Raw genomic sequence first — 15342 nt, 5'->3', positions numbered from 1 at the left:
GGCTGTATGGCGTTATCTACAGGGGGGGCTGTATGGCGTTATCTACAGAGGGGGCTGTATGGCGTTCTCTACAGGGGAGGCTGTATGGCGTTCTCTACAGGGGGCTGTATGGCGTTCTCTACAGGGGGGCTGTATGGCGTTCTCTACAGGGGGGCTGTATGGCGTTCTCTACAGGGGGGGCTGTATGGCGTTCTCTACAGGGGGGGCTGTATGGCGTTCTCTACAGGGGGGGGCTGTATGGCGTTATCTACAGGGGGGCTGTATGGCGTTATCTACAGGGGGGCTGTATGGCGTTCTCTACGGGGGGCTGTATGGCGTTCTCTATGGGGGGGCTGTATGGCGTTCTCTACGGGGGGCTGTATGGCGTTATCTACAGGGGGTCTGTATGCCGTTATCTACAGGGGGGTATGTATGGCTTTCTCTACAGGGGGGTATGTATGGCGTTATCTACAGGGGGTCTGTATGGCTTTCTCTACAGGGGGTATGTATGGCGTTATCTACAGGGGGGGGCTGTATGGCGTTATCTACTGAGGGGGGGGCTGTATGGCGTTATCTACAGGGGGGGCTGTATGGCGACAGGGGGGCTGTATGGCGTTCTCTACAGGGGGGGCTGTATGGCGTTATCTACAGGGGGGACTGTATGGCGTTATCTACAGGGGGGGACAGTATGGCGTTATCTACAGGGGGACAGTATGGCGTTATCTACAGGGGGGACAGTATGGTGTTATCTACAGGGGGGGCTGTATGGCGTTATCTACAGGTAGGACTGTATGGCGTTATCTACAGGGGGGGCTGTATGGCGTTATCTACAGAGGGGGCTGTATGGCGTTCTCTACAGGGGAGGCTGTATGGCGTTATCTACAGGGGGGCTGTATGGCGTTTTCTACAGGGGGGGCTCTATGGTGACAGGGGGGCTGTATGGCGTTCTCTACAGGGGGGGCTGTATGGTTTTCTCTACAGGGGGGCTGTATGGCATTATCTACAGAGGGGGCTCATACAGCCCCCCCCCTGTAGAGAACGCCATACAGCCCCCCCTGTAGGGAACGCCATACAGCATCCCCCCTCCCAAAAAAATGCGACCTACTGCGTGTCCTACAAAAGACATGTATCCCCTCTCCACAGGATAGGGGATACATGTGTGATCGCTGGCAGCGATAGGGAGAACGTCCCCCCGAAGTTCTCCATGACTAACCTCTGACTTCCGGAGTCTGCGCAGCTCAATAGAAATGAAAGGTGCGCTGGTCACTCATGCGCACAAGCGCGACCGGCGCTCCATTCATTTCTACGGAGCTGCCGACACAGAGCCCGGAAGTCCGAGTTTTGTGATGGAGAACATAAGGGGACTTTCAGTCCCCCGTTCTCCCTATCGCTGCCAGCGATCACACATGTAGCCCCTATCCTGTGGATAGGGGATACATGTCTTTTGTTTAATGGCAGAGCGGGGAGATACCTCCCTGCTCTGCCGTAGTGTTCAGTGGCGTCCCGCTGTAGCAGCCATAGAGGCTGCTAGCGGAGCCTCCGGCCATGGTGGGGGCCCGTGCCGGCGGGCGACACGGGGCCCCCACATTCCGCGGGCCCCGTAGCAGCCGCTACGGCTGCTATACAGTGAAGGAAATAAGTATTTGATCCCTTGCTGATTTTGTAAGTTTGCCCACTGTCAAAGACATGAACAGTCTAGAATTTTTAGGCTAGGTTAATTGTACTAGTGAGAGATAGATCATATTTAAAAAAAAACTGAAAATCACATTGTCAAAATTATATATATTTATTTGCATTGTGCACAGAGAAATAAGTATTTGATCCCTTTGGCAAACAAGACTTAATACTTGGTGGTAAAACCCTTGTTGGCAAGCACAGCAGTCAGACAATTTTTGTAGTTGATGATGAGGTTTGCACACATGTTAGATGGAATTTTGGCCCACTCCTCTTTGCAGATCATCTGTAAATCATTAAGATTTCGAGGCTGTCGCTTGGCAACTCGGATCTTCAGCTCCCTCCATAAGTTTTCGATGGGATTAAGGTCTGGAGACTGGCTAGGCCACTCCATGACCTTAATGTGCTTCTTTTTGAGCCACTCCTTTGTTGCCTTGGCTGTATGTTTCGGGTCATTGTCGTGCTGGAAGACCCAGCCACGAGCCATTTTTAATGTCCTGGTGGAGGGAAGGAGGTTGTCACTCAGGATTTGACGGTACACGGCTCCATCCATTCTCCCATTATGCGGTGAAGTAGTCCTATGCGCTTAGCAGAGAAACACCCCCAAAACATAATGTTTCCACCTCCATGCTTGACAGTGGGGCGGTGTTCTTTGGGTCATAGGCAGCATTTCTCTTCCTCCAAACACGGCGAGTTGAGTTAATGCCAAAGAGCTCAATTTTAGTCTCATCTGACCACAGCACCTTCTCCCAATCACTCTCAGAATCATCCAGATGTTCATTTGCAAACTTCAGACGGGCCTGTACATGTGCCTTCTTGAGCAGGGGGACCTTGCGGGCACTGCAGGATTTTAATCCATTACGGCGTAATGTGTTACCAATGGTTTTCTTGGTGACTGTGGTCCCAGCTGCCTTGAGATCATTAACAAGTTCCCCCCGTGTAGTTTTCAGCTGAGCTCTCACCTTCCTCAGGATCAAGGATACCCCACGAGGTGAGATTTTGCATGGAGCCCCAGATCGATGTCGATTGACAGTCATTTTGTATGTCTTCCATTTTCTTACTATTGCACCAATAGTTTTCTCCTTCTCACCCAGCGTCTTACTTATGGTTTTGTAGCCCATTCCAGCCTTGTGAAGGTCTATGATCTTGTCCCTGGCATCCTTAGAAAGCTCTTTGGTCTTGCCCATGTTGTAAAGGTTAGAGTCAGACTGATTAATTGAGTCTGTGGACAGGAGTCTTTTATACAGGTGACCATTTAAGACAGATGTCTTTAATGCAGGCACCAAGTTGATTTGGAGCATGTAACTGGTCTGGAGGAGGCTGAGCTCTTAATGGTTGGTAGGGGATCAAATACTTATTTCTCTGTGCACAATGCAAATAAATATATATAATTTTGACAATGTGATTTTCTTTTTTTTTTTTATATAATCTATCTCTCACTGGTAAAATTAACCTAGCCTAAAAATTCTAGACTGTTCATGTCTTTGACAGTGGTCAAACTTACAAAATCAGCAAGGGATCAAATACTTATTTCCTTCACTGTAGTGGTAGTTCCGCCACTGCGTGTGAACATAGCCAAAGACATACCCAGAATTGCAGCCGTATATCCATCTGAAATGGGCCTTCGGCCCTGTTCACAAGCAGCAGTTCTGTGGCTTTGCAACAATAGTTCCAATTTTTTTTTAACAAGTCTGAGTTCCTTATGTAATCTGAGTTCATTATCTATTGCGGATGCTGGATATTGGGTATAGGATAAAAAAGTTCGATGCAGAAGTCTAGAATAGAGTTGCAAAATATAAAACGTTTATCTGTCAACTAGATATAGTGTGTTCTTGCTGCTGCTTCGAAAGACTTCAACTAATGTATAGTACGTAAAAGCAGCAGAATGCATTTTGGCAATAAATTATAAATAATGGTGCCCATTTGATTTGTGTTTAATGCTCCAGAGGAGAAGTTCTAAGGTCTTGAAAAATAAATCTTTATTTGTATTTATTCACAGCAGTTTTGGCCTAGAGCTGTTCTAGGGGGAGAAAATGAGATACCATGCCAGTGGTTCTCTTCTATAGGCTGCATTCAGACAGCTGAAATGTATACACATTTTACAACTGCAGTACCCAGACCGCCTGCGGTTAGGGTATGTTCACACGCACTATTTTCAGACGGAATTCAGGCATTTTACGCCTCGAATTACGGCTGAAAAAACAGCTCCATTACGCCTACAAACATCTGCCCATTGCTTTCAATGGGTTTTACGGTGTTCTGTTCTCACGAGGTGTAAATTTACGTGTCGCTGTCAAAAGACGGCGCATAAAAAGACACTCGCGTCAAGGAAGTGCATGTCACTTCTTGGAACGTTTTTGGAGCCGTTTTTCATTGACTCCATTGAAAAACAGCTCCAATAAAGTCAATAAAATACGCTGCGAAAAAAGCGAGTTCTTAAAAAAAAAAAGAAATTCAGGATATGTTTTCGCCTGAACACAGCTCCGTATTTTCAGACGTATTTTGCTAAGCCGTGTGAACATACCCTTATAGTGAATTGGACGTAGATCAACATAGACTCCTATGAAGATTTAAGTGCAGTTTAGTAGAGCCTCGGGAGGTGTTGTAAACTTAATAAAGATGCTAAATGTTAAAGCAGCTGAAGTATCCTAGCTTTTTAGATGATAACATATACAGGGGGGTGCATAAGTAGGTATACAGGGGGAGATTTTTCAAACAGTCGAATTACAATTTTGTGAGGCAATTTTGAATGAAGAAACACAAGGAGACGGCATTATTAGAAAAATAACTTGGTCCGATGAAGCCAACTTCAAACTTTCAGGTACTGTTAATAGGAACAAAAATTCAACAAAACCAGGCACGGATGATATCATGATTCAGTTCATAAAAGAAGCATGCCAAGAAATGAATGCCAAAAAAAGAAATTTGTGCCAATGTGCACTTGAGTGTAAATACTATGTAGATTACAGCAACGTGTAAATAGTGAGGGCCGCAAACATGGAGCATATAAGAGATTGTACTTCATTATCTTGTTATTCTATAAAATACAATTTAAACTGTATACCTACCTAGGCACCCCCCTGTATTTAGGATGAAAATTAGACAGTTTTGCCTTTAACGAATATAATCACGCCATGCAACACTCTTCCTATCGTCCCTTTATTCGCGTAATTAAACCAAACCATAGCCAAGACGAATGTTATTCTGAAGTATAAGGCCTCATGCACACGGCCAAATTATGGCGCTATACAACCCCCAATTTGTACAGATTCGTAATATGTAATTCATAGAAATAAAGACAAAAAGTCTCAGAGTCACTTCTGTGCTGGTCAGAGAAATAAAGTGATCACAGGGATCCCTCCCCAATACAAGCAAGCGCAGGGTCAACTAAAACAGTGCCAAAGTATATGGACTCATGCACATAGTCGTGTTACGACTCCACACAACTTCTGATTTGTACAGAGCCCTAATATGTCACTCATACAATTGTCACATGGGGAGAGTGAAATATTGTGGATAACTGCAGTCACTTAGTAAAAAGGTGGCAAATTCTTACAAGGCTTGAATTCAACCTTAAAGGGGTTTTCCCATGAGGGACATTTACGACATATCCACAAGATATTTAATAAATGTCAGATGCGGGTCCCACCTTCTGGGACCCACACCTATCTCTAGAACAGGGCCCCCTACACCCAGTTCTACTTCTCTGTGTTGCGGCTGAAGCATGTGTTTTCCGACCATGAAGAAGAAAACAGCGTAACTCGCTGAGCTACACTGTTTCCTTAAGTGCCATAAAACTGAATGGTAGTTACGGAAACCGTGTAGCTCGCATGCTACGCTGCTTCTGTAACTGACATTCACTACTATGGGACGCTGTTTTCTTCTTCATGGTCGGAAATCAGCCGCAACACAAAGAGGTAGAACGGGGTATAGAGGGCCCCTTTCTAGAGATATGTGGGACCCGCATCTGACATTTATGACATATCCACAGGATATGTCATAAATGTCCCTCATGGGAAAACCCCTTTAAGTAAATAACAGCAATGGCAGCATTTTGGGTTGAGAGGATATTATAACCTGTTGCATTTTACAGTGGATCCACCAATTTACAAAACTGCTTTTAGAAGGCAGTTTTTCTGCAAACAGTAGATGCACTTGGCACCGAAAAAGTAAAGACCCTATTAGGCGGAGCGATTATCATACGAATTTCTGCAAAATCATGAATGAATGATTTCAATGATTGGGTTTCCGTGGATCAGCCACCTCTACCTCATCGCAAGATTATCGTTAGTCGCGGCCACATCTGTCTAATCAGAAATCTTCCAGTCGGTAGCAGAACAAAGATTATTATCACATTTGGAACTTTTGTCACACCAATAGTCCTTTCTACATCACCTACAAGCTAAATAATCTTTGTGTGTAATTGTGGTATGGGTGAAAGAGCAACGATCACAGTAACAACTTAACAGCGAACATCTTTAGCGATTATTGTTACGTCTAATAGACCGTCTTTTGAACGCAAACTTTCACTTTCGCTATCAGCACTTCAGCTCTCCTGGTTTTTACAAGGAGGAGATGCCCATCAATCCCCTACCCTGTAGCATAGATTACCAGCTGGGTATGTTTTTTAATTTTTGTAAAGCTGTGCTTGTGTTGAAAAAAAAAAAGGAAGAAAGAAATAACAATAAGAGGTTTGATCTTACAGATATCACTATTTTGTATGTGAGAAAGAAACGGCCGGACACATCATGAAGTGATTGGGGGAGGCAGACATGACCAGGGTTGCAGGGGAGAAGGAATGAGGTGAAAAGTTCAAAGGGAGGAGGGGGAGGAAGGTGGAGGGGAGGGGGCGAGGTTAACAGAGGGAATATAGGAAGGGTGAGGGACAGGTTCGGGCCATTCACGCCCCAGGAAAGCAGTTTAGCCCTTGTCATACAGGACTGACCTGAGGCGTGATGCAGGCCCTGATGGAGCAAGTGCGGCAGGCTGTGGCGGAACGGGGCATGGCCTGGCTTGAGGAGGAGCTCGGGAGGACTGGTCCGGCGGCCTCAGTGCAGGAGTTGTCGGCAGGACTTGAGGAGGCAGCGGGTACGAGTGCGGCCGGGACGCAGGCAGCACCAGAGGAGATGACATCCCCCCTCCGGCGGTCACGGCGGGTGCGGCCTCCAGAGCGCCTTAGCCCGGACGATTAGCCTAGGGCTCGGCGCAGGCTTGGGTGCCCCTCGTGGGAACCTTCAGGCCGGGATTCTGCTTCCACCGCTAGGGGGCGGAGGTCCCGGTCCGGGAGGAATCCCGGTCGCCGGTCGGGCCCTCCAGAGAGAAGAGGGCAGGGTCCCAGGCCAGAGGGACAACCTCCCGTCTCCAGGTCAGCACTGCGTGGATTTGCGGCGGGCCGATCTGGCGATGCACCAGTCGGCCGGCCCGCCTGTCAGCAGGATGATGTCCCCGGACGGTCACGCAGGCCACAATCGGTGGTGCTGCAGAGGCGGAGGGAGGGGGCAGCAGTGGAAGGAGAGCGGAGGCCGGAACGGCCCCTGACGTCGTGCGGTAATTCCGAGGTCCAGGACGGTGCATACGGCTGCAGAGCCTGCGGCGCGGCTTCAGGCCCCAGATGTCCGGAGGCGGGTGAAGACGGAGGTGTGCCGATGGAGGATGGTCGTCGTGGGTGTCCCGTCGCCCCGGCTGGTGGGAACTCAGCGCCCACGCAGTCTGGTGAGTCACTCTCACCGTTACATTCATTTCCAGCGATATTTAGATGCCCAGGGGTTGGGGGGGTTCCCAAGGGGAGGCAGTTAGAGATGTTGATAATAGTGGGTTGATGTCTACTGTTAGGGGGGGGATGTTCAGGAATTGCTTGGCTGTGTAAAGGCATTGCTAGCGCGTTGTGAGGGGGGTAGGTTGCCCGCTACATCCCCGGTCGCAGCGTGGGTCCCTGCAGCGGGGGGGGGGGGCGGAGAAACGGAGTACCCCCTGAGGGCAGTCCCCGGGGTGGAGGTCGGGGGGGTGACGGTTGCGGTTCAGACTGATAAGGATAAGGATGTGGATAGGGTGAGGTTAGATGATAAAGCCAAAGGCGAAGTGTATGTTTGTTTTGAGGGGTTGTTGGGGTCACATTTAAAGACTGAAGTAAAGGAAAAAATTTGGAAAGATGAATACGTCTAAATTTTCTCGCTTCTTCCTTTGGAAAAATTAAATTTAGACAAGGGTAAAAGGTGGGAAAATAAAAAGGAGGAGGAGGACAAGCGTCGATATCATTTAATCCCTCAGACGTTTGTGAATTGGTTACAGGCGTTTGACATTCTGGCCAGTGTTATAGGGGAAAAGGCGCTGGAAAATTGTTCCGCCCTTTTCGGGTACATGGATGCGATAGGGGAGGCGCACCGGTCGTATGGTGGCCAGACTGGGTTGCGGTATGACGAACAGTTTCGTCAGAGGAAAGCGGTTCGTCCCAACATTAAATGGGATAATAAAGACATTGGGCTATGGTTGAAGGTAATGGCCCCTGCTAAGTTCGGGCAGTCCTTTCAAGGGGGGTAGGCTGGGGTTGCCGGCCCCTCAGGACAATCGGGACAATCGGGGGAGGGACAGGAGGGAGGTCTGGCTTGTGCTGGCAGTTTAACGACGGTCAGTGCAAGTTCGGGGCGGGATGTAAGTTCAAGCATTCTTGCTGCTCTTGCGGCGGGACTTCGCACGGGTCCGTCAAGTGCTTTAAAAAAGGTAAAGGCAAAGGGGGGAGTGGTGGGGGTCATGGGGCTGACTCCGGTGAGGTGGGAAGAGATGGAGCCGTACCTAAATAGATTCCCGGATAGGGAGAAAGGCGAGTTGTTGTTGCGTGGTTTTCAGTTTGGTTTTGTGATCCCTTCCCCGGTTCACGCGGTCCCCTTTTCCCTACGGAATTTAAAGTCGGCAATGGATTATCCAGAAGTAGTGTCAGAAAAGTTGCGTAAAGAGGTGGGGTTAGGGCGCATGTCGGGGCCGTTCCCGTCTCGGCCCGTTCAGGACATGGTAGTATCGCCATTAGGGGTTGTTCCAAAGAAGGAGCCGAATAAATTCCGGCTTATCCATCATTTGTCACATCCACGGGGGTTGTCTGTTAATGATGGCATTGCCCCTGAGCTGTGCTCGGTGGTATATACGTCGTTTGACGCAGCGGTTGAGTGGGTGCGACGGTACGGGGCGGGGGCCCTTATGGCGAAGACCGACGTGGAAGCGGCTTTCCGGCTTCTTCCGGTTCACCCGGACAGCCAGCGGCTGTTAGGGTGTTACTGGGAGGGGGCTTACTATATGGATCGGTGTCTCCCGATGTGTTGTTCGGTGTCTTGCGCGTACTTTGAGGCGTTCAGTTCGTTCCTAGAGTGGGTAATCCGTGAAGTGGCAGGGTTAGAATCGGTCATACATTATTTAGACGACTTCCTGTGTGTGGGCCCAGCGGTTTCGGGGGTGTGCGCTAATTTGCTGGGGGAAATCCAGTGGGTCGCGCATCGTTTTGGGGTTCCGTTATCCCCAGAGAAGACTGTTGGTCCCAGTACTTGTATAGTTTTTCTTGGCATTACCCTGGATTCGTCGGCAATGGAATGTCGACTTCCTAGTGACAAGCTGGAGGCGTTGCGATTGGAAGTGAGCAGGACGGGTCGGCTTCGTAAGATTCAGCTGCGGGAGTTGCAGTCGTTATTAGGGAAGCTTAATTTCGCTTGTCGGATAATGCCCATGGGCAGAGTTTTTTGCAGGAGGTTGGCGTCAGCAACGGCGGGGGTTAGAGCCCCACACCATTTTGTGCGGTTGACTCGGGAGCATCGGGATGATTTGGCAGTATGGAGAGAGTTTTTACACTTGTATAATGGGAAGTCATTATTGATCTCGCCGGTGGTGGATAATGTGCAATGGGAATTGTTTACAGATGCTTCAGGTAGTGTGGGGTTCGGTATTTATTGTAAAGGACAGTGGTGCGTGGGGCAGTGGCCGGAGGAATGGGTATCTTTGGGACTGGTTCGTAATCTTGTACTTCTGGAGCTCTTCCCGATTGTGGTGGCGGTTGAAATTTGGGGGGAGCGTTTTCGGAATAGCAAGGTGCAGTTCCACTGTGATAATATGGGGGTGGTGGTGGCGATCAATAATGTAATGGCTTCTTCCCCTTGGTGGTTAGGTTGTTGCGGCGGCTGGTGTTGCGTTGTTTGTCACTCAATGCTTGGATTGGTGCGGTTCACGTTCCGGGGGTGCAAAATGACATCGCGGATTCTCTCTCTCGCCTACAGTGGGAGCGGTTTCGTCTGTTTGCACCGGAGGCGGATCTGGAAGGGGTCGCGTTCCCGGGACGGCTTTGGGACTTGGTTTGCGAGCAGCAGGAGGTTTGATCAAGTCCTCTCTAGCGCCTGGTACATGGTTGGCGTACGACGCGGCGTGGAAGGACTGGGTGTCGTGGTTGACAGGTTTGTCCGAAGTCGGGTCGATGGAGGAACAAGTGGTGGTTTTGTTGGGCTTTTTGGGTCGGGTATCAGTGGAAGGTTGGTCGGTGTCTAAAGTGAATCGTTTCATTTCAGCTTTGGCCTTTGATTTTAAACTAAGGGGGTTGGCGGACTTGACTAAGGATTTCTTGATTGTCCAGGCTTTGAAGGGGTTTCGGAAAAAGGGGGCGGGGCGGCCGGACGGCCGTCGCCCGGTTTCTTTCGCGCTTTTAGAGCAGTTAGGTGAAGTATTGGGGAGGGTGTGTTTCTCGGGCTATGAAGTAGCATTGTTTCAGTTGGCTTTTTCATGGGCGTTTTTTGGAGCTTTAAGAGTGGGTGAGCTAATCTCCCCCAGCAAGAAGAGAGCAGGGGGTCTGCAATCGGAAGATGTAACAGGAGGTGGGGAGAGAGTGGAATTCTGGGTAAGGCGGTCAAAATCGGATCAAAGAGGTAAAGGGAAACGGGTGGTACTGGGGGCTGTGGCGGGGGCAGGGATGTGCCATGTGAGATGCTACGCGCGGTACGCCGAACTACAAGGGAGTAGTGGGGGGCCGCTGTTATGTCATAAGAATGGTGCCTTCTTGTCACGATGCCAGTTTACAGTTGTCTTCCGTAGATGTTTGGAGGTGTTGGGTTTGGATAAGGGTATTTATTCACCACACTCTTTTCGCATTGGGGCAGCCACGGAAGCTGCGTCATGGGGTTTGGGGCCTGATGTGGTGAAGCGCATAGGTCGTTGGGATTCTGGGAGGTATAAGTCCTACGTGCGTCTCCACTTTATGTGATTTGCATCCCTCGTCTCGTCATGCTACTTCCGGTTGGTGTCATCTTTGTTATTTTTCTATTACAGAAGGCTCACCTGCACTGGTGTGGATACTCGGACACTCGTATGTGCACTGCGGGGCTTTGAGGGCGGATGTGTGGCCAGATGGGCGGCAACTGGGGTTCCAAAGGTCATCGGTGGTGATACGGTGGCTGGGCACGCGCGGCATGGTGTGGAGTCGAGTGTTGCCGGATTTTCATCGGTATGCGCAGTTGGATCGGGTTCCTGATTTGTTGGTCCTTCATGTGGGGGGTAACGACTTAGGTACTCGTCCGTTTAGAGAACTGATTCGGGATGTCAAGTATGACCTTCTCCGGCTTTGGTCCTGTTTTCCGAAGGTGAAGGTGATTTTGTCGGAAATTGTGCCGCGGAGTGTATGGCGAAATGCGCGTTCGGTAGAGCGTATAAACAAGGCCCGGGTAAAAGTTAGTCGGGCGGTGTCCAGCTTTGTGGTAAAAAACAGGGGGTTTTTTGTTCGGCACTACGATTTTGAGGATGGCCAAGGGAAATATTGGCTAGGTGACGGAGTGCATCTGAATGCGGTGGGCATTGACCTTTGGGCTTTGCGGATTCAGGAAGGGATTGAACGTGCAATGAAGGATGGTGGGGGCTCGCATACTTAAAGGTGGTTTAAGTATGCTCGTGTGGCGGATTGGGGGGTCCTTGGAGTTGGTGGTAATTTGAAGTGGGGGATTCATCAGAGGTATGGTCCCTAACAAATACATAATTGCTCATGGATATGGGCGTATTTTGGCCTCCTGCTGGGTGGTGTCCTGGGGAGTGGTTTTACATACTTGGCAAGCCAACTGCGGAGCAGAAAAATGCCTCTGAGCCTGTAGGGAGATGGCTGGGGGTAAGTAGCTATACAGGGGGCAGTTAGGTGCCAAAGTTTTGGAGCTCCAAGGACTTCCCCTTTCCTAGGAATGTTATTTATAAAGTTATGTTTTATGTTCATGTAAATTTGTTAATAAAATGGCTGCTGTGGCCGAAATTTTCCAACCCACTGTCTCGTGTGTCTCACTCGGGATGGGAGAGTGGCATGGAAGAGGGGAAGGGCCATGAAGCAGGAAAGGGGGTGGACAGTATTGAAGGGAAGGTTAAGCAAAAGGGTTCGAAATGGGGCGAGCTCTGTAATCCCATGGTCAAGAAACGGCCGGACACATCATGAAGTGATTGGGGGAGGCAGACATGACCAGGGTTGCAGGGGAGAAGGAATGAGGTGAAAAGTTCAAAGGGAGGAGGGGGAGGAAGGTGGAGGGGGCGAGGTTAACAGAGGGCATATAGGAAGGGTGAGGGACAGGTTCGCGCCATTCACGCCCCAGGAAAGCAGTTTAGCCCTTGTCCCGCCCGCCCTCCCTTAAGGTTAGGTGTTATGTTATTGTTTTGCAATGTGGATTCTTTGTTGCTGCTGGTGTATTTTCTTTTACAGGGGACGACTGGTGGTGACTGGTAGGAGTGGAGTCACGGTGGCGTTGTTGGCGGATTGGGGGGTCCTTGGAGTTGGTGGTAATTTGAAGTGGGGGATTCATCAGAGGTATGGTCCCTAACAAATACATAATTGCTCATGGATATGGGCGTATTTTGGCCTCCTGCTGGGTGGTGTCCCGGGGAGTGGTTTTACATACTTGGCAAGCCAACTGCGGAGCAGAAAGGTGCCTCTGAGCCTGTAGGGAGACGGCTGGGGGTAAGTAGCTATACAGGGGGCAGTTAGGTGCCAAAGTTTTGGAGCTCCAAGGACTTCCCCTTTCCTAGGAATGTTATTTATAAAGTTATGTTTTATGTTCATGTAAATTTGTCAATAAAATGGCTGCTGTGGCCGAAATTTTCCAACCCACTGTCTCGTGTGTCTAACTGGGGATGGGAGAGTGGCATGGAAGAGGGGAAGGGCCATGAAGCAGGAAAGGGGGTGGACAGTATTGAAGGGAAGGTTAAGCAAAAGGGTTCGAAATGGGGCGAGCTCTGTAATTCCATGGTCATGAAATTTATATTATGAAGTCATAGAAACATAATACAACAAACTGTCCTCTTAGGCTTTTTAGGGCTATAATCATGGGTCCCAGCAAGTTCAAGGATGGGCAGATCTCTTACCCCTTCTGTTCTCTGTGCGACGTTTGCCTGTCTATGTTGTGCAAGTAAATTATATCTTGTATCATCTATACAGATAGAATCCATGTGAAATCCCAAAGATTTTGGTACTTAAAGAAGTTTTTAAAAAATTTCAAAAAAATTGCTAGACTTGCAGACTAAATTGCAGTGTCAAATACGGAGAAATTTGAAATGAATGTGTGCCGTTAGGCACAAAATTGCATCTTCTGAAATGTCATATGAACATGTCAGAACATAGTATTAGTGAGGGTATTAGTGCTGAGAACTCACCTATTGCTGGTGTTGATGGTCAGCCCCTTCTAGCAATTGGTTGAGGTTTCAACTCCCACCAATACTAAATGTCTCTGTGATATGTTTAACTTTAAAGCATTTTATTGCACCATTTATGTCATCTCATTTATATCATATACAACGGATACCAATATCATATTATAAGTGTGTTGAAATCAAATGTGACAAATCCGGTGATACAATAGCTGCAGTTAGACAATGATACTGGCATCATATTAACCTAAATACAATGCACTAATGTAAATCTTTACTGCAGGATGTAAATCAAATCAAATAACCAATGGAGACTTACTAGTATTGTAGTGATAATAAGCGTCTTATTAGCCAGACTGTCAGAAACATTTTGGAAGAAGTAACTTTTGTCCATGGAGATACCATTAGTGACGTGCCACTGTCCGATCTTGAAGGGAAAACGGAAATTGAAGTAAGAATTTTTGTTTTTTTAAGGAATTCTAAACAAAGAACAATAAATGCTAAACTGACCACAATTATTTTTTGCAGTTGTACTATAATAAATGCTACTGTGACGAGGAGATCATGGTTCAATCCACATCCATGTCCTGGATGTATGTGCATTAGCTGCATGTGCAGTGAGCTCAGTACCTGAGCCCTTTCAGTTTCCTAAATCATATGTGTCCTGCTAGGAGAAAGATCACAATTCTGCAGAAATCTTCTGCTGTAACCATTTCTCACTTTATATATGTACTTATAAATGTGAACAAATAGCATCATGAAGAGAGTGCTATACGCCTTTGCTATTTATAAAGTTAACCCCTTACCATCATGTGGACTGTAGGGTGTCAATTTGGCAACATTTTAGTGAGGTAATTGATTTCTTTTTGCAATAATACTTTGGTTCCAACCCGTTCTGCTCCAGCTGTCCTATATGCCATCCTAGGTGTGCTGTGTGCCAGACCACTCTTTCCCCAATTCTCTTCTAGTTTAGACTACTCCATTCCTAACTGTTTTGCATTCCATACTTTTCCATGGCAGAACACACCTCTTCCCCCTCTCCTAGCAGCGACATACGTAGAAGACAGGGGGCCCCATTGCAAAGCTCAAAATGAGCCCACCATTAATATGCCATATTTTGCCACCCAGGGCTGTTGGTGTTTATTTCTCCATACAAGTCTTTTCCATGACCCTTGGACCAACTCCCCACCCCTGGATTGATAAAAACGCTGTTCCTCTGGAAAGGGGAGTCCTGCACACTTTTTTGCCGCCACGTAGCAAAGAGGATGGGACTAACTAGGCAGGGTCCCTTCTCTTCAAGTGCCCCATATCCGCCACATGGCTCTGTGTGCCATACCACTCAATAGCTCTATTTCATGTCTGAAATATCTGTCATCAATTTAATCAAACCCACAGCCAGGAGGAAAGAAATATTGCACAATATTGTTGATTTGGATTTTGCAAAGGGAGAGATGAACTAAAACTATGTACTTATTAATTTATAGCCACGCATATCTAAAAAAAAGGCATACAGAACATCATACTATACAAAATAATATTTTATAATGTCTTCCAGACCAAAAAACGTGAAAATTCATGTTTTACGGATGTTATCCCTGATGTCTATCAGGAAAAGGCTTTGATAATTGCACGGATAAATGTTTTTGTGTGTCCCTTCTCTCTGCTGTTCCAGCCCGATGGATGGTGGGGTGCAGGGATTCACTGTTAACCCTTTACAGACTGCCTATTTTGTTACTGATGGTTTATGAATTGTTGGCATTGGCCGCTTGTTTTGAGGGAGCCACTGATAGCGATTTACTAAGTTGGCTATTTTTCTGCTTCTTTTTTTTTTTCTCATCATGCTTGCCTCAAAGACCTGTAACAAAAGGTGAAGCAGCGCTCTAACACTTCTGGAACTTCGAAGAGGGATTCTTAAGAAAAGCCACAATAAAATGTAAGACTATGTGCAACAGCTGTCCTTTAAGACTGTACAAATTCCTGGTGATCATATTGCTGTAAATGTAAAAGGTGCTGTCAATACCAATATGGCAGGTTCTGTTTAGTTCCACAGCTCTG

The 15342-nt window shown here is 47.8% G+C and overlaps 1 protein-coding gene across 3 annotated transcripts in view; it reads right to left on the bottom strand.

The window, feature by feature from the left end:
* The window catches only part of GRIK4 (glutamate ionotropic receptor kainate type subunit 4), a 289366-nt gene that overhangs the window by 63777 nt on the left and 210247 nt on the right, over positions 1 to 15342 (bottom strand). For 2 of the 3 annotated variants that reach the window (XM_075840105.1, XM_075840106.1), the window contains exon 11: positions 13607 to 13714. In XM_075840105.1, the coding sequence (XP_075696220.1) occupies positions 13607 to 13714 (108 nt within the window). Of the gene's footprint in view, positions 1 to 13606; positions 13715 to 15342 lie in introns of those variants that run through there. The other variant, XM_075840107.1, reaches the window with a different exon arrangement.

This window comes from Rhinoderma darwinii, chromosome 10 (genome assembly GCF_050947455.1).
Source record: "Rhinoderma darwinii isolate aRhiDar2 chromosome 10, aRhiDar2.hap1, whole genome shotgun sequence".
In the NCBI taxonomy this organism is placed as follows: domain Eukaryota; kingdom Metazoa; phylum Chordata; class Amphibia; order Anura; family Rhinodermatidae; genus Rhinoderma; species Rhinoderma darwinii.
This window is presented reverse-complemented; position numbering and strand designations above follow the sequence as displayed.